This window comes from Artibeus jamaicensis, unplaced genomic scaffold (genome assembly GCF_021234435.1).
Source record: "Artibeus jamaicensis isolate MK-2021 breed Jamaican fruit bat unplaced genomic scaffold, CSHL_Jam_final scaffold_754, whole genome shotgun sequence".
NCBI lineage: Eukaryota > Metazoa > Chordata > Mammalia > Chiroptera > Phyllostomidae > Artibeus > Artibeus jamaicensis.
In genome coordinates this window covers 1,223,720-1,250,303 of record NW_026522054.1, presented here as the reverse complement: position 1 = coordinate 1,250,303, position 26,584 = coordinate 1,223,720, and the positions used below count along the sequence as shown (strand labels likewise).

The 26,584-nt window shown below is 45.3% G+C and overlaps 1 protein-coding gene across 2 annotated transcripts in view; it reads left to right on the top strand.

Moving 5' to 3' along the window:
* The window catches only part of NVL (nuclear VCP like), a 59,391-nt gene that overhangs the window by 11,967 nt on the left and 20,840 nt on the right, over window positions 1–26,584 (top strand). For both annotated transcript variants that reach the window (XR_008390532.1, XM_037138768.2), the window contains exons 10-19: window positions 719–820; window positions 3,300–3,417; window positions 4,426–4,570; window positions 6,649–6,913; window positions 8,374–8,592; window positions 9,357–9,461; window positions 13,099–13,161; window positions 15,839–15,958; window positions 20,682–20,781; window positions 26,140–26,246. Coding sequence is in view for 1 of the 2 variants with exons in the window: in XM_037138768.2 (XP_036994663.2) it covers window positions 719–820; window positions 3,300–3,417; window positions 4,426–4,570; window positions 6,649–6,913; window positions 8,374–8,592; window positions 9,357–9,461; window positions 13,099–13,161; window positions 15,839–15,958; window positions 20,682–20,781; window positions 26,140–26,246 (1,344 nt within the window). In the remaining variant the exon portion in view is untranslated. The remainder of the gene's footprint in view (window positions 1–718; window positions 821–3,299; window positions 3,418–4,425; window positions 4,571–6,648; window positions 6,914–8,373; window positions 8,593–9,356; window positions 9,462–13,098; window positions 13,162–15,838; window positions 15,959–20,681; window positions 20,782–26,139; window positions 26,247–26,584) is intronic.

Genomic DNA, 26,584 nt, shown 5'->3' with positions numbered 1-26,584 from the left:
AGTGAGCAGGATTTAGGCAGCTTGTCGCCGAGTGTGTGTGTGTGTGTGAGAGAGAGAGAGAGAGACAGTGGTAGTGTCTCTTCCTTTACGTAAGCGCTGCCTGCTCTCACTGGTAGCTGGCTACTTCCTTGGGTTCGGGGTAGAGAGGTGCTGGCGGCGTATGTGGGGACAGCTGTGCCACAGCCCCCACCCCCTCGCCGTTCTTCCTACAGGGCAGTTTGTTTTGGCTCAGTTCGGGGGGGGGGGAGGGCACATCCATTGCGAGTCAAGAGCCTTCATTCAGAAGCCTTCATTTTATAGTAGTAAAACCACATGGAAGGTGATTGTCAATGTGTTTGAGTAAAACCGTAGATTTTAAGTAAAGTTTTTGCTCGACCAACAAAAAGATGTTCCTCAGGAAACTAGTCATTTTTAAAATGTAATTTTGAGCCCTAGTTCACATGGCTCAGTGGATTGAGTGCTGACCTGTGAACCAAAAGGTCGCTGGTTCGATTCCCAGTCAGGGCACATGCATGACTTGTGGGCCAGGTCCCCAGTAGGGGGCGTGTGAGAGGCAACCACACATTGATGTTTCTCTCCCTCTCTCTCGCCCCCCTTTCCCTCTTTCTGAAAATAAGTAAATAAAATCTCTAAAATGTCATTTTGAAAGGGACTAAAGAAGGAAAAAGGAAAGCTGAAATTTAAAAATTTGGTCATTCTTTTATACATTTGTGCACAGGAACTTGACCTTCCAATTCTGAAAGTAGCTGCTACGGAGATTGTGTCTGGAGTATCTGGAGAATCGGAACAGAAGCTGAGAGGACTGTTTGAACAAGCTGTGGTGAGTCAGCCAGTGACTCGTGTCGGGTCCTCACATTGCACAGGGTCACAGCGAGGACCGTGTTTTCTCTGATGCTGGTGTTTGTGACCACTCACTGGCCCTTCTTCCCTAAATCTGGTCATTCGCTGCCCACGATGACTGAACATATAAAGTCATCATGGTGGCTTTAGATTTGGTGGTACAGAACACTGGGTAAAATAATCTGTTCAGTCTGACACCAAACACAGATACAAGAACTTCTCGCTCCCAGTAGTGTATGTTGAAAATAGATTATCCTTGTCATAATTTCTCTTACTTTCCACAATTTAGGTTTCCCAGACACTTGCAAGCAGTGTGAAAACTTCTAATATTAGAATCATCACATTATAAAAGCAGTCATAGCGATGCCAGGATAAATTCTTCTCCCTTTGCATAATTGAAGCTGTGAAAAGAAAATTCTGTTATCAGAGAAACTACAGCTTGGATTTTGAGTTGTAATTCATGTTATTAAACTTGAATGTTTAAGGACTTCTGAGGAAGACCTTTGTGTCCGATTAAAGTTTTGTCTTCGGTACAGTGTCGTAGAGAATCATCTCTGCTTTCCGGTCTGATGCATAGGCTCCAACCCTTGTACCACCACGCACTGACCGTCATCTCAGATGAGAGGTTTACCCACTCTCACCCTTAGTTTCTGTGCTGGAAACTGGGTTAATGGTACTACTCAAATCCCATGGGATGCTTGAGTTTTAAAGGAGGGGATTCTTCCAGGACCTTCTACGTAGTGCCCGGCACACAGCAAACACCTGTAAACATTATGACACTTGGGTGTCACAAGCCACTACAGTGGTTAAAAACTACAAGTGGGGAGAGTGTAATTTGATGTCATTGTTTGTACCCAGATTATAGGGGGGCTGGTGGCAACGGCTAGTGCAACTGCTAGAAGCTGATATGAAATCAGAAGAGAAATTGTATTTTAGCAGGAAATATTTTTAAAACAGCAGGAATATAGAAGCTGCCTACTTGGTTTGATGTGTGGACAGTATGAGGAAGCTGCAGAGAAAGGGCGGGAAGGGTACCGAACTGTCAAAGCCAAGCCAAACTCAGGTGTTACCTGCCTTCAAAACCGAGCCAGTAAATAAGCAGTAAAGTTCGTGTTTATAGTAAACACAACGACAAGTGAAGATAAAGGAGGCGAATACATCTTTAGGTCTTGTGGTTCTCTCTGAACCAGTACAGAACTTACTCTTACTCTTTCCCTTTTTTTCTCATTCACTTTTTCAGGCCGTTGATACATCCTGTCGTCCTTGTTTTCTGGGACCTTTGGTCTCTAAAGCTTTTCTCTTGTAACTGGGTCACACACCCAGCAGTTGTAGGTACTTCTCTGAACATTGTCGTGAGGGGGGTTGGGAGGAGAGCCAGCTCGTGGTTGGCCACATCTCTGTCTGGACTGCAGCGGGCCCGGAGTTCGGAGTCGGAGCCAGGCCGTGGTCTGACTGTTGGCATCATCGGTGTCACTCCTGGTCACTGGGTGACTAAGAGTGAGCCGTGCTTTCTAGATACTTTTATTTATTTAAAGTTTTTATCTTAACTGATCCGTATCTTTTTTCCTTGTTTTGATTGTGGTAAATATGTTGACTCTGTCATTTTAAACATTTTAAAGTGTATGGTTCTGTGGCACTGAGTACACTTACATTGTTGGGTGGCCACAGTAGACACTGACCTCCCATGTCCCCTGCCTCTCGCCCCGACAGCGACCGTTCTGTTTTCTGCCTCTGTGAGTCTGACTAGGCCAGGTAGCCGGCGCTCATATTCTCTGTTAACTCATCCTACCTCAACTCTGTCTCATTTATGTTTTTAAAAGACTGAAGATGATGATGTCTGGGGACTTGACCGTCTTCCCTTACTCAGGGTGATCCTCAGAATAAGCCTCTCGCGGTGTCGGTGTGGGGAGGGGGGCCGTTCTTGGGATGGATGGTGGCCATGGCTGCACAGCATAACGCCATTCAATTGTGCGCTGAAAATTGTTAAAGTGGTTAGTGTTACGTATATTTTACCACAATGAAAAATAAGTTCCAGTTTCTGGTACTTTTTAAATTCCTTACAGCGGATTCTAGGGAAAAGCTTGGATATTTTTATGTTGGTAGGAACACGTAACTTTTGTAGTGAGCTTAGGTTTTCTAATTAAAAGTTTAAAACATATACTTTGTATTTCATAGCATTGCAAATATGCTTTATTACAAAAGAGTTTCGGTAGATTTATCATCACAAAGCATGCATTGTTGAGAAGACTATAGATGTGTTACCCCATATGGAATCTCTTCTTAGGGTCTTCTGTTAAGTCATAAAAATCAGAAGTAATACATTGTGAACTGCTTTTTTCAGGGGTATGTTTTCAGTGAATGATCCTTGAACTTCTAAGATTTAAAAAACTACATAGTTAACTGTGCTGTAGTATAGGAAATAGATTTCTGATCGTCCTTTGTGGTATTTTTATTTCTAGTCTAATGCACCCTGCGTCCTTTTTATTGATGAAATTGATGCCATTACCCCCAAAAGAGAAGTTGCTTCGAAGGATATGGAACGAAGAATTGTCGCCCAGCTCCTCACCTGCATGGACGGTGAGTTTAAAGTGACGAATTCACTTGGACATAGTAATTGTTGTTTTTAGTAGTGTAAGTAATGTATGAGGATATAAAACTCAGAATGAAAAACAAGTCTTTTTTCTTTCATAAAAAACTACATCATTAGTGTTCCTGCCTTCACTCACCTCTCACCTAATATTGTCATTAAATCCCAACAAACCCTTTTCCTTTTTATTCCTCTTTACTTTGTTCACATGATTATTAGAATTATCTTTTCACAACACAAATCTTAAAATCTTATCAGAAAATACCTCGTGGCTTCCGGTTGGCCCGGCAGTGTCCTCCGAGCTGCCCCTGAGGCTGCTGTGAGCGCCTCTGACCGGTGGCATCGTCTTCCCTGGGAGGGAGCGTGCACGTCCACTCCTTTCTGGTCCACCCTGGTGGGACTCGGGGGAAGGATTCTTGAGAAAACCACACTGGGCCCCTAGTCCGTCTGTTCCTAAAAATGTATCTGTGGCTTAGCCAGAGCCACTGGAGACTGTACTGTACCCCCTCCACACCCCCCGATTTCAGGTTGAGGCCGGGAGCCTGTGGAGACACGCTCTCTGTCCCGCCGGACTCCCTGCTCTCGGACCGCGCCCCCTGCCCCGTCACCCGGCCCCTCCCCCATGCAGAACTCCACTCCCTGTAGCTCTGCGTGTGCTCGCGTCTGTCCCTCCTGGCTGGCCTGTCAGCTGCTCCATCAGCTGTCCGCTGTCCCCTTCCAGCAGTCACTGTGGCGCTCCGTTTACACCTGTGATGGCACAGACAGTCATGTGACACGAAACCTCCGTGTTTCTCAACAGGTTGTGAGCTGCTCGAGGACAGTTTGTGACTGTCTTCCGCACATGTTCATTATTCAGGAAATGTGAATTATGTGTACGAGCACTGCTTTCAGAGTGTGTGGGATTGTCTCTCTAACCACCTGAATGACTCGTGCAAGCAGTACTGTCCTCAGGGCCCGGAGTCCTGTCCACGGCTCATCCTGTGTCTGGTTCCTCCCAGATCTGAACAGCGTGGCTGCTACAGCTCGGGTCCTCGTCATCGGGGCTACGAACCGGCCAGACTCCTTAGACCCTGCTCTGCGACGCGCGGGAAGGTTTGACCGGGAAATATGCCTTGGCATCCCGGATGAAGCATCCAGGGAAAGGTACACTTACAGAGTGACGTCTGTGGCCTCGCTGTCATCTGAGCTGAATGCTTTGAAATCGAGGGGCGAGAAACGTGTGGCTTCTTGTCCCCCATCTCTCTCTCTTTTTTTTTATGCCAGTGAAATTGATTTGGAAAGGAAAAAAGCCACATTAAATTAGTGCTTGAGAAAATAATTTTTTCATTGATAGGGTAATTGTTTTGTACTGTTTTCCCAGTAGTAATCATGGACTTATATGTCCCTACTCATCTGTCCAGTCTTGTTGACAGTGGCTTGCATTTTCCAGTGTGGCTGGTCGGCTCAGGGACAGTATCTGGAGTGTGGAATAGCTCAGTGCTCAGTTCACATGGAGGTTAACTCTGGCTCCCAAACCTGAACCTGTGGCGCTGACCTGCCTGAGACCATGGTTCTGTGAAAAATAACTAAACAGCAGGCAGAGTTGAAACCTGGGTTTTACTGGAGAACCAGCCTTTCCTGGTCATTGATGTTGGTGTCAGCAGAGCAAGGAAGTACCACCAGCACGTCAGTAACTAAAAATATCTCAGGGCGCACTGTTTAGGAGTAGAAGCCCAGTGAAGAAATGCTTTGAAATACTATGTATATAATGGCTTTGGGTCGAAGTGAATGGCACTGAAGTTGGTGCACGTGATCGGCAGCAGCTTTGAGGAAAAGAGTGTGTAGTGAAAGGAGACAGTGTGCGGTGAAGAAAGGGAAACTTCATGAGTGCGGGGAACAGGTGGTCGGAGGTGCTGTGGGAGGGGGGCGAGGAACACGTGTCACCATTGCTTCCTCAGCTACCGCATGCATAGTCCTCACGTCTGTTAATCCCATTCCCCCGAAGATAGTCTTTAACCGCTACTCACACGTTCAGGTTTGCATACTGACTGGTGTATAACTGCAGCGAAATAGTATCTGACACTGAAGTTGTTCGCGTGTTTTCAGCAGACACCTGTTGGGCCTGTCGTGTGTGTACCGTTCTGATGGGTGATGTGAGGAATGTAGAGAACTGAGTCCTTGGTTTCAAGGTGCTTTCAGCGCAGGGAGGCGTGTTCTTTAGCCCTTTGTTGAGCTTCATGGCAGAGACGCAGGTGCGGGCGAGCCCATCCCCCCTGCCAGACAAGATCCTTTGTCACATGTCCTGTGTGCCGTCACCAACCAGGTCTTCAGCAGGCTTTCGTAGAGGACCCTATCTTAAAAACATTCCGGCCTACAGAAAAGTTGAAAGAATAATACAATAAATGGCTTTATGCACTTCAGCTGACTTGACACTTGTTAACATGTTTACTGTCACTCTCCACGTAAACACGTACATGTATTTGTGATTTGTGTTTGCGCCTTTTTTGCCAATCCATTTGAAGGATAGTTGAAGACATCAAAACACTAACCTTAAATACTCCTCCTGTGTAACTGTTTTAGTGTTTTTGAAGAAGTAACTGCTCTAATATGAAATTGGATATTGAAGTACATACCAGCATAACTTTTTGTAATGGATACAGTTAATGATTTGCATTTGGAGGCTTTTATTTCTGGTAAATGTCTGATCTACTCTAAAAGAATTTGCATATATCAGTTATTTACTCTGTAATACTGGAAAATTCTTAGAGGCAGGCTAGTGTTTAAAAAATCTGTATTTTATACCTGGCTGGTGTAGCTCAGTGGATTGAGCGTGGGCCTGTGAACCAAAAGACTGTGGTTCGATTCCCAGTCAGGGCAATGCCTGGGTTGCAGGCCAGTTCCCAGCAGGGGACTCACGAGAGGCAACCACACATTGATGTTTCTCTTTCTCTCCTTCCCTTCTTCTCTAAAGATAAATAAAATCTTTTAAAAAAATCTGTATTATTATTCCTCATAGCATTCAACACAGTTCATATCAAAGCAGGTATTTACCTTAATACTGAGGGGCATAAAGTGGACTGTGTAATAGTGATTTAGCATTTACTGAATGAATGAGCTATTGGATCTTACATTGGATCCATTTCAGTGCCACTGACAGAGACCAAGGACTTCAATTAAAGGACTTCAGTGACTTGTGTTTACTTGTAGTTTAGGAATCTGAATTTTTCCCTGTCTTTTCACAGAATACTTCAGACTCTGTGCAGAAAACTAAGATTCCCCGAAACGTCTCATTTCCGGCACTTGGCGCACCTAACGCCAGGCTTCGTCGGCGCGGATCTGATGGCGCTGTGCCGTGAGGCAGCTGTGTGTGCGGTCGGCAGGGTCTTGGCGCAGCTGCAGGCCGGGCCGGGGGGAGACCCGGAGCGGGAAGGTCGGCTGTCGGAGGGCGGCCAGGACGGAGGCGCAGGAAGGGAGCCCGCGTGTACGGCGCAGGCGCCGTCTGCACAGGTGCCTTACACAGCCCCCGAGTGTCCTTCGTTCTGTTGTCTCACATTCAGACAGGCGTCAGTGTGGTTGGGGTTTACGATTTCCTGCTCTACTGGCATTGTATCTTTAGAACAATTACCACTTACACCCAGAATGTTTGCGATTTCAGAATTACAAGTTGTTCTCTTACGTTTTTTGGTTTATCCTGAGTAAACTTGATTAACAGTACTGATTACGAAATCCTGGAGCAGGCAGGGGCTGGCAAACCACGGCCCATCTGCCTGCCACCTGTTTCTGAAGGGAAAGCTGTGTTGGGGCACAGCTGTGCTCACTAATTCACATACTGTTTCCGCTTCCACCTTTCGCTGCAGAATTCACGGCGGAGTCACGCAGCAGGGGCGTGGGGCCCCGCGCTCTGTGCAAGGTTTGCCAAGTCCTGTTCACCCATTGGGTGTTCAGTGCTGTTTCCTGGTTACCGTTTGGTCAGGTGGACCAGAAGGTGCTGATGCTGCGGTGCCCGGCCCCAGCTGCAGGTGGCTCTGCAGGACAGTCCTGTGAATGTGACAGGGACCGTCATCAGTCCAAGATCAGTGGTAAATTTTGAGTTGGGTAAATCATGAGAACTCAAAATTAACTTTTATACAGCACCTGATAGTTTGCACAGGGAGTGTCTGCATATTATATATCTTGATCCATATAACTTCGTCCAGGAAATATCATTACTTCCTTCATTTTATAATCAAAGAAACTAAGGTTAAGAGGTTGGGACTTGGTCCAAAGCCATACCCCTGCCCTTCCCAGAGCAGGAACTTACATCTAGGTCTTTGGTTTTCAAATTACTTGTTTTTCTTACTCGTTTGGAACCACTCTGATACCTGTTAAGAGTGATGATAAACTTACTCCTTTTTTAGTATTGCATGTGAATTAGGATTTTATGAATTGAGTGATTCAGAGTCACTCTTTGTACCTGTCCTTTCATATTCTTCACAAGGCAAGAAATCTGCCTCGGAAGTTCAAGGCTCAGTAGGGCCGGGATAGTTGCCAGCCCTCTGTTTGGTTCATGAGCCATTGAGGAACCATATTATGAAATGTTACTGCCATCAGAGAAACTTTGTTTTAATTCCATCAAAATTCAGCTGCTTCTTAAATATTTACAAATGGGAAATGGGGAAAACAGAAACAGTGTGGCTGTTGGAGTGAAGCTGTGCGTGCTGCTTACATTCGCTGCAGCCAGGCGCAGTGCGGGGGGGCGGAAAGCCTGCCTCTCTGTCGGAGCGTGACTGTCGTGCCTTTCCTCCACCAAAGCAGGTGGTCTGTTTAGAGTAAAATTAACGTCTGTGTCAGTGGAGAAAGTTATTAAAATACATGGAAGTTCACAGTAGCTTACAGACGTTGCAGTAATCATTTTTAAAAGTACAAAAAGGTCATGTTTCGACAAACTTTCTGCTTTTTCTTTTTTCCTCTCAATTGCTCCCGTGCAGGATGAATTGCAGAGTCTGCTGAGGTTGCTAAGAAACCAAGATCCCCTCTCAGAGGAGCAGCTGCAAGGGCTGTGCGTTGAATTAAATGATTTCATTGTTGCTTTGTCCTCCGTCCAACCCTCTGCCAAAAGGGAAGGCTTTGTCACTGTGCCTAATGTGACATGGGCAGATATTGGTGCCCTGGAAGACATTAGGGATGAGCTCACCATGGCAATATTGGTATGTTTCTCTGCAGCTCAATGCCGCTGGCCCGTGTCTTGGGCCAGCAGTTGTGTGTGCGCTGGGTTGAGTGTCTGGTTGACGTGACTGTGTATTTTCTTGTACATGCTCTGCTGTGTTACTATGAAGCCCCAACAATGGTTATCATCCTTCTGGGATCCACTTTGGACTTGCTCGTTTGGTCAGGCTTGAATTCTGTGGCAGTAAGTAAAAATGAAAGTTTAGGTTTCGACCAAGACCACACTGTTGGAGGAATACTTTCTGAACTCAAACACGTAACAGTCAGAACAGTTAATGATGCCCGTATAGCTGGGGATTTCAGTTCACTCTTTCCTCCCGACTGGTCACGCCTTGGTTCGTTGACGAAGTGTGATCGTACGTGTGCGACTGCTAAACGAGAAGACACAGGGCGGGTGTGTCCAACAGGGATCTCTGGCTTTGGATTTTGTAGAGTGGGCTTCTGGTTTCTTAAAGGGGGGCATTGACTGCAGTTTCTGTAACCTAGACATTTAGATAACTTTTTAAAAAGACCTTTATGTTTAAAATGTTTTTAGAACTTACGTGTAATTATGGGTCAGTCAAGAGCAGACCTTTACCGTCTGCATCACCATGTACGTCACGCCTGGGGTGAGCGCTTGTGCCCGGCGCTGTTCCTGGCTCGGGGCCTCGTGGTCCGTGCTGAAGATCCGTATTGGGGGGATGATTCGAACGCGCAGCAGAGGAGCCCATTCGTAACAGGTCTCTGTCCGGATTGTGCTTTCCAGGCTCCAGTGCGTAACCCAGAGCAGTTCCAGGCACTCGGACTGGTGACTCCGGCCGGAGTGCTCCTTGCCGGCCCTCCGGGCTGTGGGAAGACTCTGCTGGCGAAGGTACGGTGTGCGTTCAGCGGTGTGCGTTTCATTTCTCATTCTCAGTGGGGTAACAGGAATTTGACTCTGAGTATTACACTGGTATTCGCATATAATTTCTATTGGAAGTTCATTTTAGTGAGGTTGGCTGTTTTCTTTAGGGAAGTTTCCCACTTTTTTTTCTTACTTTTCCCTGTCCCTCCCACCCATTCCACGGTAGCCATCATCTTACTGTCTGGTTTTTACACGTTTGACTTTGTTAGGTTCCACATGTAGGTGGTAGTCCGGGTCTGTCTTTGTCGGACTTCCCTTGCTCTGCATAATGTCCTTAGTCTCCATCCACATTGGCACAAGTGGAAGACGACCCTCCTTTTTTGTGACTGAATCATATTCCATCGTGCGTGTGGAACACATCGTTTTACCCACTTATTTATTGAAGGGTGTTTGGGTTGTTTTCATAAGTTGGTTATTGTGAATAACGTAGCAGTGGACACGGGAGTGCACGCATTTCGTCAAAACCCTAGTTTCATTTCCCATTTCCTCTGGGTGTATTTTTGGAAGTGGAATTGCTGGATTGCCAGGTACATGTATTTTTCATTTTCTGAGGCACCTCCATTGTTTGCTGCACTGGTCAGTTCGGCTTCCGTTCTTACCGGCGGTGTTCCCGCTTCACCACATCCTTGCCAGCACCTGTTCTCCCTCGTCTCGGTGGTGATGCCGTTCTGACAGGTGTGAGGTGCTGTCTCACTCGGGTTTGGGTTTGCACTTCCCTGGTGACTAGTGATGTTGAGCATCTTCCCATATGTCTGTTGGCCATTTTGATGTCCTCGTTGGAAAAATGTCCATTTAGTTCTTTTGCCCCCCACTTTTATTTTAGTGACAAAAAGTACGTCACTGAAATTTTGGAAATGAAAAAGATTTTAATCAGCTATAACCCCATCGATTTTAACACAGCAACTATATTTTCTGCTTGTTCTAGCTTTTAACGAATGTTAAGTTATAGTTTGTAGCTGGCCTTGTTTCTTGCTTTTTAAAAGAAATCCTCACCCAAGTGTATGTGTGTTGATGTTTCAAGAGAGGAAGGGGTGGCGAGGAGAGAGAGAAGGAGAGACACTGGTTGGTTTCCTCCGTATGTGCCCAGACTGGGGCTCTAACCAGCAACCTAGGCATGTGCCCTGACCAGGAATCCAACCCGCAACCTTCTCTCCAGCTGCCAAAAATTTGGTGCGTCTCCGTTCAGTCAGATTTCTGGTAGCTGTCCATCTGAAGCAAGGAATCATACATAGGACTCCAGGGATGGACCGAATAGCTCACACTGCATCCACGAGCCCAGGCAGTATGTTACGTGTATGTGTACTTTTTACAGGGGAGGGTTCACCACTTTGATCAGATTCTTCAAAAGCTGCATGACTGTTTGCCTAAGAATCTAGAAATAATGGGAAATGTTCTTGAGTGGCAGAAGCAAAATGTTGCTACAGTGAAGTCATGGAACCACTTAACAGTCAGAACATGGCAACTGAGAACTTGATATAAAAATGTTTTGGCTGATCTTGGTTGTTTTGTTTATTCATAATGACGGTGAAATAATAAAACATTTTCAAACTCTAGTACAGTAAGTATGGAGCCATATGTAGAAGCAAATAGCACCTGGCGGGGAGTTCAAGATCTGCCGTGTTTCATTTGGAAGCCAAAGAAGATTTCTCATCATTTCTGGAACCATGTGGTTTTAATGGGTTAAATCGTGGTTATCTGGTGTTTGGATGTTGAAAACTTTAGTGTGGATGAGTCAGGCTTCATTCGACACGTGTCCTGACTCTTCTCTACTTAATGGTATTGAGCAAGAGGCAGGAAGCTGGGGAACTTGGTGCAGGAAGGACCGAGCTGGAGAGGTGGGGCGCTCCTCATGCTGAGAGCAGCCTTTGCCCGGCAGAGTGGGCACGCAGTCCTTTGTTCAACTGGATTTATTGAGCTACTCTTGGCCAGAGCTGTTTCAGGTGCTGGGATAACTAATGAACTTATACTAATGGAATTTATTGTCTGGAAGAGGCAGGCAGTAAACGGAAGCAGTAAAATGACAGATTCAGCCAAGTTCTAAAGGAAATAACCTGATCGTTGTGCTAGATTGATGGGGAGGGCTGTTGTGGGTATGGCATTCAGAGGTATTTCAGAGTCCCGAAGGAGCAGCTAGCCACATGAAGAGGCAGGGAAGGGGGGGTGCGTCTTCAGGCAGAGGGAGAGGCAATTGCGAAAATCCCTGAAGGGGGTGCGGAAGGGCTTGGTGAGTTCAAGAACCAGAGGAAGAGCCAGTGGCTGGACCAGAGAGGACTGTCGTGTCCCAAATACAGGCTTATTATATCTCACATTGTAATGGAAGATAAATAAGAAATCAATTAAATGATGTAACCTGATGTACATTTTTTAAAGAGTGCTCTGACCCTTGTGCAGGTGGGTTGGAGGGAAGCAAGGGTGGAAGACCAGTTCAGGATCTGGGGGTTTGTTTGTTCATTTTTGCTTTTGCATGTCCAAGCGAGAGAGGATGGTGATCTGGATGAGGTGGTGGTATGGTAGAGAAATAGTCCAGCTCACGTACATTTTAGCAATAGCTAATAATAGGATTTGCATGTGGATTGGGTGGCATTACCAGACAAGGGATCAAGGGAGACACCGAGGTTTTGGCCTAGAAACTGTACGTATTGAAATGGGCAGGAAAGGAATTCAGGGTGTGGGTCTGGGGCGCTGGGAGAGCTTCAGGAGTCCTGCTTTGGAGATGGTAGATTTGAAATGTACCTGCAGGGTCCAAATGCAGATGCCAAGGAGGATGTGAACTGTGGGTCTGGAGCTCAGGAGTCAGGTCCTGAGGACAGGAAAGAACTCTGTTACCTGGTCATTTCAAAGTTCTGAGACACTGTACAGAGACTTCATCTCTGCATTCAGATTGTAATCCTTGGATTCTTCTACACATACAGCCATGTGTTCTCTGGTTTTAAGCCATTATTAATTGCAGTTTAATCTTTATTAAAAATAGCCTGTTGAGCCCTGGCTGGCGTAGCTCAGTGGATTGAGCATGGGCTGCGAACCAAAGGGTCATGGTTCAATTCTCAGTCAGTGCACATGCCTGGGTTGAGGGCCTGGTCCCCAGTGGGAGACATGTGAGAGGCAACCACACATTGGTGTTTCTCTTCCTCTCTTTCTCCTTCCCTTCCCCTCTGTCTAAAAATACAAAAAAGGAAATAAAATATTTTTTAAAAAATAGCCTGTTGATACTGACCCTTGGTAAAGACTTCAACTGATGTACTTAAGTTCAGGTTTGTAAGTGAACGAATGGTTGCTCTCATTGGGTGAGGCGTGTCTCGTCCCGAGGATAATGACCTCTCACTAGAATTCCAAGCTAGGGCTACCCATGTGCAACGCTCACATAAACGTTTTGTGTCACTTTCACCTGATCTCCAGTCCTAGTAATTCTTAGAGTGTTTCAGGGTAACATTCCCTTTTTATCCATTTCTGCTTTGCCATGTGCCTCCTCTCCTAATGGGGAAGGGGCTCTATAAAAGTGGGGAAATAGAGCAGAAGCCACGAGAAGTCCCTGTGTTATCACATGTTGTTGTTATCATTTTACTGTATATTGTCTTATTTGTATCTCCTTGTTTCCTCTTACTAGGCTGTTGCAAATGAGTCTGGACTAAACTTCATATCTGTCAAGGGCCCGGAACTACTAAATATGGTGAGTTGTGCTGACGTCAGCTGCTGCTTAGACAAGGAAGGCAATGGTCATTCAAATGACAAGACAGCATGTCATCAGATCTTTGAAACAGTTGTCAGATTTTGGTAAAATTACCTCTGTAGGAGTAAAGAAATGGAGCCTTATTCAAATGTACTTAGTGTATATACTTCCTTAATTAAGTCTGGTCACTTCCGAGCCTCAATTTTCTCACCTGCAAAATGGAAGTCATCGTCATCATCAACATTTTAAACGCTTACTCTGTACCGTGTACTTGTCGGGCACCTCACTTCATTATTCTGCAACAGCCCTGTGAGATACGAATTACTGTTTCCTCTGATTCTCAGATGAGAAAACTAGTGTGCAGGGTTTACGTGACTGGGTCCAGTCTGCGGCAGGAGGCGGTGCAGCTGAGACTTGAGTCGTTGTCCGCCTCTCGGAGCTGCTTTCCGTGCTCGTAGTTGTGCGACTCAGATCCGTTGTTATTAATAAAGGAGAATATCACCGAAGTGCTATGGAAGAACTTCTTTCAGCGTTTAAGCAATTTTTATCTCAAACCTAAGAGACTGAATTTCTTACTTCGTGTCCATCCTTCTAAAAAGTAAAAATGCCATTTTGTGATGTATTTAAACAAAGATGAAATAAGGGTGGTATCATTTGTTTTAAAGAGGTTTTTAAGTTATCTCCCCTTCTTTTTTTATTTTCTTTCATGTACTTCTTTCTAAAATAAGGGATTTATACTTAAGTTTTTCCTGTGGGCTTTTCATGCACCTCTCTGCTTTTCTTGCACTTTATTTTGGCTTTCAGCTGGAGGTGGCAATGGAAATGAGCCTTGGAAGGGAGGGGATTGGTGGGGGCAAGGCTGGAAAGAAGCCCGTAGCCGGGTGGTGCCAGGCCTTCGCACCAGGCTAGAGTTGGGAGGTTCTCAGGAGAACATCAGACACCTAATAGAGGCTTGCTTCAGGCAGGAGGGTAACTTTTTTTTAAGAGTGTAATGTTTACAAATTTCTATTAGGAAGTATTTCTAGCATAGACGTTGTGATGGGTAATACAGTGAACCCCCATGTATCTGTCACCCAGCTTTAAAAGGCAGACCCAACCCGTATACTTGAAGCCCCCTGCAAACCTTTCCTAACCACAGTTCCCACTCTCCCCCTGGAATTTACCAGAGTTCTGAATTGGGTGTTCATTAGAGCTGTGCACTCTTCTACACTCGAAATAGTGAAATATTTACAAATGAAATACAGTGTCTGGGTTTCCTTTAAAATAAAGAGAAGGAAAGTGGGTAGAGAGCAAGCAGCGATAGTCAAGAACTGAGCGGATACAGCTAAGGCTGGGTGATGGGTATATTTGGAGTTCAGTATGCTATTATGTCTTCTGTTGTGTGCTTAGAATTCTGAGATAGAAAATAAAGGAAGAGCCCTGGCTGGTGTAGCTCAGTGGACTGAGCACGGGCCTGTGAAGCAAGGGTTGCCATTCAGTTCCCAGTCAGGGCACATCCCTGGGTTGCAGGCCAGGTCCCTAGTAGGGGACACATGAGAGGCAACCACACATTGATGGTTTTCTCCCTCTCTCCTTCCCTTCCCCTGTAAAGGTAAATGAATAAAATCTTTTTTAAAAATAGTTGTAGCAGCAGAAAGTGCTGTAAGAGCAAAGGAGAGAGTAATGGGAAGAATGATTAATGGGGATCTTTTCCAATGCACGAACTGTTTGGAGGTAGATTGGGAAAGCAGTTCAAGTAAGGGAAGCAGAATAAACAAAAATACAAAGCAAAGGAGGATACAGGTGAGGGAAAGACAGTTCGTTCAAACGAGGAAACAAAAATACTTGAGTCACTGTCGTCGGTGATGCAGTCTACTCCTTTATTACTTTATTGTGACCATATAGTCATAAAATAGCATCAAAGACAGCTTACGACACCAGTGTCAGTGGAAAGATGCTTTCAGATTCTGTTTCACTTAGCAGTTTCGTACAGCAGAACTACTTCTCTTAGTTAAAGAGTTTGAGATTTTACAAGAACAAATTCTAATGCCTACGTAGAATTGAAACCATATTCTTACATATCACTTTTTATTTTAACTAGAGCTGATGTTAGTTAGAGCTGCTAGTGACTTGCTGTGTTCCCTGACAGACGGTGACGTTCTGTGGTCTGAATAGCTGTGTGCGCGCGCACTGTACATGGGGGAGCCGTCGGACCGCAGCTGGTTCCGTGTGCCCCGCGTGGCGCCCGTGATGGCAGGGCTCCTCCTTCACAAGAGGACGAGTAGAAAGGACAGTGGAGCAGCAGAGTGTCTTGCCTTCACTTAAAATACTGTTGAATCAGTGCAGATTGTTGCTGAGTATTTTATAGACACAGAGCTTAGAAGATCACTTCTAAAATAGAATAGAATAGTGAGGGTTTCTTTACCTAGAGAAGACTTTACATTGCATTTAGTCTTCATTTTATAAATGAGAAATTTTGTAAGCGTAATTAATAGCTAATTTTATTAAGTTGAACCGCATACAAATGGCTATTTCTATAGGTCAAAATGGGCAAATAAATACCAGCAATTGCATGTGCTTCAACCCACTACTTTTCGGAGTCTGACATGTAAATGTCACTTAAAACTAGCTTTACTGTAATTTGGCACAGACCCCGAAGTTGAACTGACTCCGTTTTATTTCCTGTGTGTGTGCCTAGTACGTCGGGGAGAGTGAGCGCGCTGTGCGGCAGGTTTTTCAGCGAGCCAAGAACTCAGCGCCCTGTGTGATCTTCTTTGATGAAGTGGATGCCTTATGCCCTCGAAGATCAGACCGAGAGGTTGGTATCCTAAATTCGTGATTTACAGATTTTTTTAAGCACCGTTCTTAGGAAGTTTATGTGAAGTGTGAGTAGTTCTTGTAAAGTCGTTCCTTGAGAACATTAGAGACTCTTTACCTAAAGAAACTTAGTCATTTGAAGTTAGGGCCAGGGGATACCAGTTGTACTTTTATTAACCTTTGTGTCTTTTTTTTAAGTTATATTAGTTTGGTTGCACATTATCTGATTCACAGAAATGAGGAGCCGGGACTGGAAACGATACTGATTTGGAATAGCCGGCCTTGTTATCTTATCAGTTAAATGAGTTCTGGGGCAGGAGAAAATGCGATTTAAGACCTGCACTCACCGTAGGGTTGGGTGGTAGGCTCTGACTCAGCACCGTCACCCTCTGGGGAAGGAATAAAATCGGTCAGCTTCCATTACGACACTGAGTCACGGTTCCTAGAAGTTCCAGCATAGAGAGTGCCAGGAACAGCTGTTATCAGGAGCACTTCTGTGTAAGAGTTGGAAGCAGAGCAAAGTGTCACCTAGAGATTATATAACCTTTCTGAAGCAGATAGCAAAGACTGTTGAGCAAGATGACTAAGGAAGCAGTTATATTTCTTTTGTGATTTATTTTCAAATAATTATTCTGTTTGTATGCTGTTAGGTAGGTAAAATTTATTCAGTGCTTCGTTTTGCTTAGAATCTTCAGAGACATTCAAAAGTTGCAAAAACAAAACTCGACTACCATAAGTGTGATTCACATCATAGCAATTTTGTTCCCTCATGCAGCAGTCATCAGTTTATCAATATCCTCATAGAATATCCTGATCACAGTCTCGTCTGAGAGTGATGTCACTGCCCCTGCCCCTGGGTCACACCCCAGGACTTGGTGTGCACTCTAGAGCATGACACTCCGCTTGTTCTCTGGCCAACTGGGGCGTGTTGTGCTCTGGGTTTTACTCCTTCGCCACAAACAAACCCTTCTTTGTTGACAGCCCCTTCTGTGTGTTTGCAGCTCCGTTACCAACTAGTGGTTTCAGTGTGGAGGGCGCGTGCTTACAGCCAGTCACCTCCCTGCCCCAGAGGAGTCTGCGGCCACGCAGACAACCGCGCTCACTCAGGCTGTGTCTCGCCGGGTTGTCCACCGGCACGTGTTCACACTCTAACACTGGGGTTCGCCTGCTAGCCTTGTCACCCGGGGAATTCTAAAAGTACTGGAAATCTGTGTTCTTTTTTCACTATACAAGTTGTATATGAATGTGTACTGGTGAAAATTCAAGTAAACACAAGTAAGGAAAGTGAACGTCTTCTTCCCATTTTCTCTTCCCTATGCTTTTTCTTGGAGGGGTTACTTCTGCTGAAAGTTTAGTGTTTAGTATTTATCATTCTAGAACTTTTTAAATAAACTTAAAAACATACTTTTTTTGACTTTATATATGAATGTGGTTATTCTATCTTGATGATTTTTCCATGCACTTAATAACTTTATTTTTTAAACTCGCATAAATATTCCACATTCTGGTTATAGAATAATTTATTTGATGATTCCCCTGTGTTGGACGTTTACGTTGTTCCCAGTTATTTCTCTTACAAACAGAACTGTAGTAAATCTTACTACATGGTTGGGTGCACTCACGGGGGCATGTGAGAGTGCTAAAGGTAGGACTTTGCATCAGGAGGCGTGTGCATACTGTGTTCTGAAAGCTAATGTCAGTCATCCCTCAAAGAAAGTACTATTGCATACCCGCAACGAACAGTGTGTAAGCATAACCATTTTCTGCATTTTTGTCAACAATGGATATTACCTATCTTTTCATTTTTGTCAATTATATTGGCAAAACATGGTATTAAATTTTAGTATTCTTGTCTCTGATTGACAAGCAAGGTTGATTGTCTTCAGTGATTTTGTATTTCGTTTTTTATAAATTGCCTGATCCTGTATATTTTGATCCTTTTGCTATTGAAATGTTCTTTTTTTATACATTACTTTTTAAAATATATTTTATTAATTATTACAGTTGTTACTATTCCCCCCTTCATTCCCCTCCACCCTGAACACCCCTCCCCCACCATTCCCCCCCTTAGTTTATGACCATGTGTCTCAAGTTCTTTAGATTCTATATTTCCTATACTATTCTTGCCCTCCCCCCTATCTATTTTCTACCTATCATCTATGCTACTTATTTTCTGTACCTTCTCCCCCCCTTCTCCTTCTCCCACTCCCCTGTTGCTAACCCTCCATGTGATCTTCATTTCTATGGTTCTGCTCCTGATCTAGCTGTCCTCTTAGTTTGCTTTTGTTTTAGGTGTGGTTCTTAATAACTGTGAGTTTGCTGTCCTTTCACTGTTCATCTTTTTTTATCTTCTTTTTCTTAGATAAGTCCCTTTAACATTTCATATAATAAGGGCTTGGTGATGATGAACTCCTTGAATTTGATCTTATCTGAGAAGCACTTTATCTGTCCTTCCATTCTAAATGAAAGCTTTGCTAGATAGAGCAATCTTGGATGTAGGTCTTTGGATTTCATGACTTGGAATACTTCTTTCCAGCCCCTTCTTGCCTGTAAGGTCTCTTTTGAGAAATCAGCTGACAGTCTGATGGGAACTCCTTTGTAGGTGACAGTCCCCTTATCTCTTGCTGCTTCTAGAGTTTTCTCTTTCATTTTAATCTTGGGTAATGTAATTATGGTGTGCCTTGGTGTGTTCCTTCTTGGGTCCAACTTCTTTGGTACTCTCTGAGCTTGCTGGATTTCCCGGAAGTCTATTTCCTTTGTCAGATTGGGGAAGTTCTCCTTTATTACTTGTTCAAATAAGTTTTCCACTTGTTGCTCTTCCTCCTCCCCTTCTGGTACCACTGTAATTCGGATGTTGGAATGTTTAAAGATGTCCTGAAGGTTCCTAAGTCTCTCCTCCTTTTTTTGAATTCTTGTTTCTTCATCCTTTTCTGTTTGGTCATTTTTTCTTCCTTCTGGTCCACTCCCTTGATCTGAGTCCCAGTTTCCTTTCCATTGCTATTGGTTTCCTGTGCCTTTCCCTTCCTTTCAATTAGTTTAGCTTCCATATGTTCCTCTAATTTGTGACTAAAATCAACCAGTTCTGTGAGCAGCCTGATCACCAGTGTTTTGAACTGTGCATCTGAAAGTTTGGCTATTTCTTCAACACTTAGATGTATTGGCTCTGGGGCTCTGAGTTGTTCTTGAGCCATGTTTTGATCTGTTCGCACCTGTTACGTATGAGGAGCGGAGCCTTAGTTGTTCACCAGGGCAGGGCCACCCAGGTCACTGGTTTGTGACACTCTATGTGGGGGCGGGGTCAGAGAGGGACAATGGCAGTTTCCTCTGCCACTTCCCGCTGCTGGGGCCTGCGCGGTCCGTCTCACCACCACTAGTTCCTTCACTGGTTTATCTGCGCGCGAATGTGTGACCACGGTCTGCCCTCAGTGAGTCCACCACCTTGCGCCCTCAGTGGGTCTGCCCCCTTCTCCACACCTGGGATCTGCCCACGGCTGTTGGCACACCTGGGTTGTGCGCCCTGGTCAGTCCTGTGGATCTTTCTGCCCGACCCCACTCTGCTGCTGGCTCTGCCCCTCTTACCGGTTTGGCTGAAGGGTTGTCAGACTTCTGTGTAGTTCAATTTTCTGTGGTTTGGCTGCATTTTTGTTGCTAAAACTTTGTTGTTTTTAAACTTGGTTGTATGAGAAGGCACAGTGCTCCCACCTACACCTCCATCTTGGCGGAAGTCTCCTGAAATGTTCTTTAGGAGCTTTTTATGTGCTAGAAATTAGTTCACTACCCAATTAATGCATGTTAGTACTGCTTTCCCCAGTCTTACTATTTATTTTTAATTTTATTATATACAGTATTACAATTTCAGTATAGTAATATTTATCTGCCTTTTCCTGTATTGATTCTGAGGTTTTTGTCTTACTTGGGTAGGATATTACATCTTTATTTTTACCCAGTAATTCCATATTTTTTGTGTCTAGATTATAATTCTATTAATCTCCTAACTGTTGGTGTTGTTGCCCCAAGGAGTGAGAATAAGCTGCATCTTTTTTTTTTTTGAAAAATCAGTGGGTTAAACTCATTACCACCTCTGTCCATAAAATTCATGTTAAAGAAAGACAATTAATGGCAAAAAGAAGCACAGCACCACTTTTCTCATTTTCTCCACTGTACATTGTACAAACTTCCATAGCTAAGTGGCTTGTCCCTCCATTCACCAACCCCCTGAATTTCTCTCTCAGATGTTGTTCTGGGCTGGCTGTACTTGTACTGCCCGCTTTCAGGAAAAGAGAAAGAGACTCAGGGAACCGGATGAAAGGGCTGCTGCTATATGGGGGAGCCTGGTCTGGCGTTCAGGAGTTGAGTCTAGATTTACCAAAAGGGAAATTCATTGTGGCTGTTACGTCTTTAAACTTGGGGACCAGATAGATCTGCGTTTGCGTTTCACCTGCACAGTCGTGCAGCTGTGAGACCACAGACCAGTCACTCAGCAGCTTCTCTCAGCCTGCATTTGCTGTTGAAACTGCGGCTACAGTGATGGGATCGCTGGGGACACAGGAATGAGAACGAGTTTGTTCAGTGATGACCAGTCAGGAAATGGTCATTGTTCTCTCTTTGGACAAAAGCCTTCACTCAAATTAACAAGTGTATTATTTTGTATGGCCAAAAAAAAAAATGGGGACAAATTTTTCTTTTATTGGGGGCTGATGGTGCTACGTTTAACTTCTTTTTAGACCGGGGCAAGTGTCCGGGTGGTGAATCAGCTGCTCACAGAGATGGATGGTCTGGAAACACGGCAGCAGGTCTTTATTCTGGCAGCCACTAACCGGCCAGGTAAGTCGGAAGAGCATGGAACGGATGCGTCTAAAAGCCGTCAGCACTCGAGCACTGTAACATTTGCACACGTCCTGGTAGTGGAGGAGGATTAAGCTGGGGAAATCCCTTTCAGATTCATAAGTTGAAGCAAAACCTTAGAAAGCTTTTGTGTGAGCTATTGTAGAAACATGGTATTATTGCCTGGATTCCATGAGTTACTTGTTTTTCTGCACAGAAAGTTCTCTTGTTAGCAAAGAATACATGTAACATTCGCATTAGACCACAAATGTACTAATCAGAATTTCTGTCACATGGTTTCTCTCAAGCTTGTAGGAAACAGTGGTGGGACTCTTCATTGTACCTGAAAGGTTGGAGATAGGTTTTTTTTTTTTAAGATTTTATTTACTTTTAGAGAGAAGGGAAGGGAAGGAGAAAGAGAGGGAGAGAAACATCAGTGTGTGGCTGCCTCTTGCATGCCCCCCACTGAGGACCTGGCCTGCAACCCAGGCATGTGCCCTGGCTGGGAATTGAGCAGTGACCTTTGGTTCACAGGCCAGCGCTCAATCAACTGAGCCACACCAGCCTAGAGATAGGTTTTTACGGTTTGGTACTGGAACCCTGTCCCTAGACTTGGGTTCAACTACTGTTTAACATAGTTTACAAGCACTCAGAGAAGGTTTTAGAAAAAGGTTCCAAGCTTCAGAAGTGCTGGCAGTGGCTTTTACTCCGGGTCCTGAATTCTCTCTGTATTACTCAGTACCTGGCCATTTGCATGAGCCGCGGTGCCGTAGCTGCTCCTACACTGACTGATGTCTGTGCTGTGATAGCTGTGATATGGTGATTTAGTTCCTTGCATGGACTTCTCATCTGTCAAGCTGATACAATTTTTCTTTTTATGTAAGTTACTATGGAAACTAAAACCTTCATGAATTAGATGCCATTTTATTGTAAAATAAAAAATGGTGAGTTATTATTGTTTATACTTTGACTCTGGTAATAAAGAAGTGCCCTCTTTGGAATCAGACAGAACAAGTCTTGATTCCCGGCTCCAGCAGTTCGTATCTGAGTAACTGGTCTGACACCAGCCAAGAGACTCTGTTCAGCTCTGGCTCCAAGCACCTGGGCTCAGTGTTTGCTCCTGTGAGTCAGGGAGTCAGTCCCCTCCCAGACCTCCCCGCCTCTGGTGCCAGCCACAGCAGTATCTCCAGGACACTCACCTCCACCCAGCCTGCTACAGTCCGGGGATTCCCATGACGCCCTGAGGTTCGGTGATTCTCTAGAACAATGAACAGAACTCGGGAAGACATTATGTTACAGTTACAGTTTGTAAATACTTGTAGAGGTGGATCTTCGGGGGAGTGCGGAGTTTCAGTGGCCTCTCCATGGGGCCGGGGCACGGCACTCACACACACACCCTCCCCGTACATCGCCGTGTTCTTCGGCCAGGCAGCTCCCTGGACCCTGGATGTCCAGTGTGGTTATAGGGGTTTATTACGCAGCCGTGATTGATTGAAGCATTGTCCCTGTGACTGAACGCAAATCTTCAGCTTCCCCGCTCCTCCCCGAGGTCTGGGTCCAAGTGCCAGTCCTCTAGTCCCAGGATCGGTCTTTCTGGTAACAGTCCCGTGCAGAGGCTACCTGGGGCTGGTCCAGAGTCACCTCATTAGCGTAACAAGGACTCCTGGCACTCCGGACGTTTCAAGGATGTTTGAAGCACTAGGCCAGGAACCAGGGGCCCAGAGACCAAATGTGTTTTGTGGTGGGCCACATTGATTTGTACATACATTACTTCATCTTGCTAGCCATTATTTCTTCATGTATAAAATGAAGATAATAATACCTAGTTGGCAGGACTGTCACAAAGGCTCAGTGATGTTGGCAGTCTACCACGGTGCGTGGCGAGTAGCTTTTCAGTAATTATTACCGTCACACGCGGTTGCAGCAGTAACACCAGGAGCGGTCGTTCGCTCATGAAAATCAGTCTCCCCGGAAGAAACCTTGAAGTCTAGGATTTTGGACAGATTTCTGAAATAGATAACGCAGCTTTTCTAAGATTTAGAGAAGACGGTCTTTGGTCTACTCTCTAGAATAACCTCTTCTGTCTTTGCCTGTACTTATCATTGGTTGTGTTTATTTAATGTAAAAACTTTTCGTTTGATCTCTGTAGATTAGGAAATAATAGGCCCTTCAATGTCACTAAGTTGTACTTACATTCTCTCCTTCAAAACACTGCCTTTCCTGGCACCAGCTCTGCTGCTTTATAGGCGCCCTGGTACCAAAGAGAACTCAGTAACTATTTGTTCAGTGAGTCACGGGGAGGCCTGCTTCTGTCTCAGGAAGGTCGTCTGGTGCTGTAGTGTTTCCACTGGACACGCTGAGAGTTTGGTTAGCCTGAAGATCCAGCTTTTAAAAAAAACAGCTTTGGTGACGAGCAGCGTGCCATAAATTTTACCCGTTGCAAGTATACGGCGGTTTCGAGTGTGTTGTTAAGAGAGTCGTGCAGCCACCCCAACAGTCTGATCTCAGCGCACGCCCGTCACCCCACACGGAGCTCCTGGCTGCTGCCAGCCCCTCCCCATCCTGCCGCCGCTCGGCGACCACCAGTCCGCCCTCTGTCGCTGTCGTGTCCCTCTTCTGGCGTTTTCTGTAAACAGAGCCACAGCACGTGGGCTGTTGGGTCTGGATTCTTCCACTTTAAGGCATGTTTTCACGGTTCATCCGTGTTTCGGAGTGTATCGCTGCTGCATTCCTTTTATCGGTGAAAAATGTTTCACACTGGGTGTACCACGTGTCCTTTATTCACTGGTTCGGGGGCACCCAGACTGTTTCCGGGTCAGCAGAAGTGACCGGTGTTTCTCTCCATCTCATTGGTGAGTGAGCGCATTTTGCCTTGGAAGCTTTGGGATTGTTGGTGACTTAAACTGTAACTGTAAGAATTGATATCTTGCCTCTGGCCTGAAAATCTTTTTTTTTTTAATATATTTTATTCTTAGAGGAAGGGGGAGAGAAAGAGAGAGGGAGAGAAACATCGATGTGCCAGAGGTACATCGATCAGTTGCCTTTCGCACACCATTGTCTGGGGACCTGACCTGCAACCCAGGCATGTGCCGTGACTGGGAATCGAACCAGCAACCGTTTGGATCACAGGCCGGTGCTCAGTGCATTGAGCTCACCAGCCAGGTCTCTGACCTGAGGTTCTGTTGCTGACACCATTGGGCAGGGAACCAGTTTGGTTGTACCAGGCAGTGATGCCTGGGGATGTAGAAAGAGTCTGGACACATGTGTCATCGAGTTGACAGGATTTGCTAATGGGTTGGACGTGGACGTGGGAGGGTGGAATCAAGCTTGACTCCAGGTGTTAGGCCTGAAAAACTGGAAGAAAGAGTTGGCTTCGACCAGGATGGGAAGGACAGTGGCAGGCCCTGTGTGGGGAGGAGATGGGAACGATCAGATCTCAGTCCCACCTGTGTCGCCATGAAGATGCCGGTGAGTCCGCGGCCGTGTCAGATGTGAGCCAGCCTCTGTCACCATCCATCGCTTGCACACTCCCCTTCCGGTGTTGATGATCTTTTAAAGGGCAGAAAGCAGATGAATACAAGTGCGTTCTAGACAGGCAGCACGCGAGGTCTTTTCAATTACAGCCAGTTTCAGGACGCGGATGAAAGACCTAGGCGTTTCCAACCCAGGTCCTAGCACACGGAGCGTAGCCATCAAAGTGCCCCCCGGATCCCAGGATAAGCCATGCAGTTGTGGCTGATGGTTGCCTGGGTGGGGGTAGGGGGTTTGGGGGTAAGAAAGGTGAAGGGATTAAGAGGTGCAAATTGGCCGTCACAAAATAGTCGCAGGGATGCAAAATACAGCACAGGGAATATAGTCAGTAGTGTTGTAACAACTTTGCGCGGTTCTAAGTGGGCACTGGAAATGTTGGGGGAAACGCTTGGTAAAGTGCGTGATTGTCTAACCACTATGCTGTACACCTGAAACTGCTAGAGAGTAATACTGAATGGCCACTGTAATTGAAAAATAAAAAATAAAGCCACAAAGAGATTACTACAGACCTTAGAATGACTAAAATTGAAAAGACTAACCATACCAATTATTATTAAGGTCATGGAAGAACTTGAACTCTCATGCACTGGTAATGAGAAAGTAGAATAGTACAACTACTTTTGAAAATAGTTTGCCAGTTTTACAAGTAAAGCACACGCCTGCAGTGTGATACAGCCATACCACTGTGCATCCCGCACTCTATTTACCGAGAAGTGGATGCCTGTACAAAGACTAGCTCACCGTTATTCACAGCAGCTTTAATTGTATGAGTCCAAAAGTGCACACAAGCCAAATGTTTATCAACAGAAGAGTGGACTCCTAGCTGGTGTGGTGTCTTGTGAACTGAAAGGTGGCCAGTTCGATTCCCGGTCAGGGCACATGCCTGGGTTGCAGGCCAGGTCCCTAGTTGGAAGCATGTGAGGAAACCTATCGATGTTTCTCTCCCTTTCTGTCTCCCTCCATTCCCCTCTGTCAATAAGTAAGTAAATAAGCAAACATAAACATTTTTTAAAAAGAGACGAGCTGGAAAACAAACAGGGGCATATCTATATAGTGGAATACTACTCAGCAATAAAATGAATTAAGCAGGAACACACACAACAACTTAGGTGAATCTCAGAATAATTACGCTGAGTAAAAGAAAGTAGACAGAGTACATACTATGTGATACCACCTACACAACGTTCCAGAGAAGGCAAACCAGTCTGTAGTGACAGGACAGACTGGTGGCTGCCTAGGGATAAAGAGGGTCGGGAAGGGCAAGGTGAAGGTTACAAATGGTCCTCAGTAGTTTCTAAGAGCAGAGGTTTCCGGAGACCAGAATGTGGGAGACTTCCAGCCCTGGAGAATCAGACAACTCAGGCAGGCTGGTGGGACCAGGCCGGGCGTTGTTCTGTGGGAGGGGCAGGAGCTGCGGGAATGGGATGTGTGTTTTAGGAAGTAGCCGGGGCAGCATTTTAAGGGGAAGTTTAGGCTGGGGAGGCAGACGTTACATTTGGCCTTGACCGAGGGGTGAGGTAATGGGAGGCAGACTGGAGAGGATGTGTTCTGGCCAGAGAAACTGGGGAAACCTGCCTGGTATGGGGGGGGGCAGGCAGGGGTCATTGTCTGAGACAGAGAATCCTGGAGGACAGCAGGTTAGGGGCAGGAAGGCGGGGTGGGCTTTTCTCCTCTTAAGAACCTGTTTTATTGAGGAGCTTTTCATTTGAATGAAGTCTAATCAATTTTTTTTCTTTTAAAAAAGAATACTCTTCTCATATCTCGTGTTAATTATTTTTTAAAGGTTTTTAAATTTTATTTTAGACTCTTTTCTCCCTCCTTCTCCAGATATCATTGACCCTGCGATCCTGCGCCCAGGCCGCCTGGATAAAACCCTTTTCGTGGGTTTGCCGCCCCCAGCAGATCGCCTGGCCATCCTGAAAACGATCACGAAGGTGCGTGCGGGGGGCGGTGTGTGTTTGTTTAACTCTCGTTTCCAGTACAGGCAGGTAGTGATTTAAGATGCCTCACTACCTTCCTTTCTGTGGTGAGTTTAAATATTTGCCCAGCCTCTGTCTCCCAGAGGAGATGAACTATTTTTGACAACTGAAGAGAGACTTTTTATCCTTTTTTATTTACGTAACATGAAAGAGATATTTAGAGTTAAATGCTCAACTGATACTTTGGAGCCATCCCTCTGATCCCATTTTCTCTTCTTATAGATCTTTGTTCCTTTAGAGGATTTGTCCTTGGACATGTTTGAAATGCAATGGAAACATTTAGTGGTGAAAAG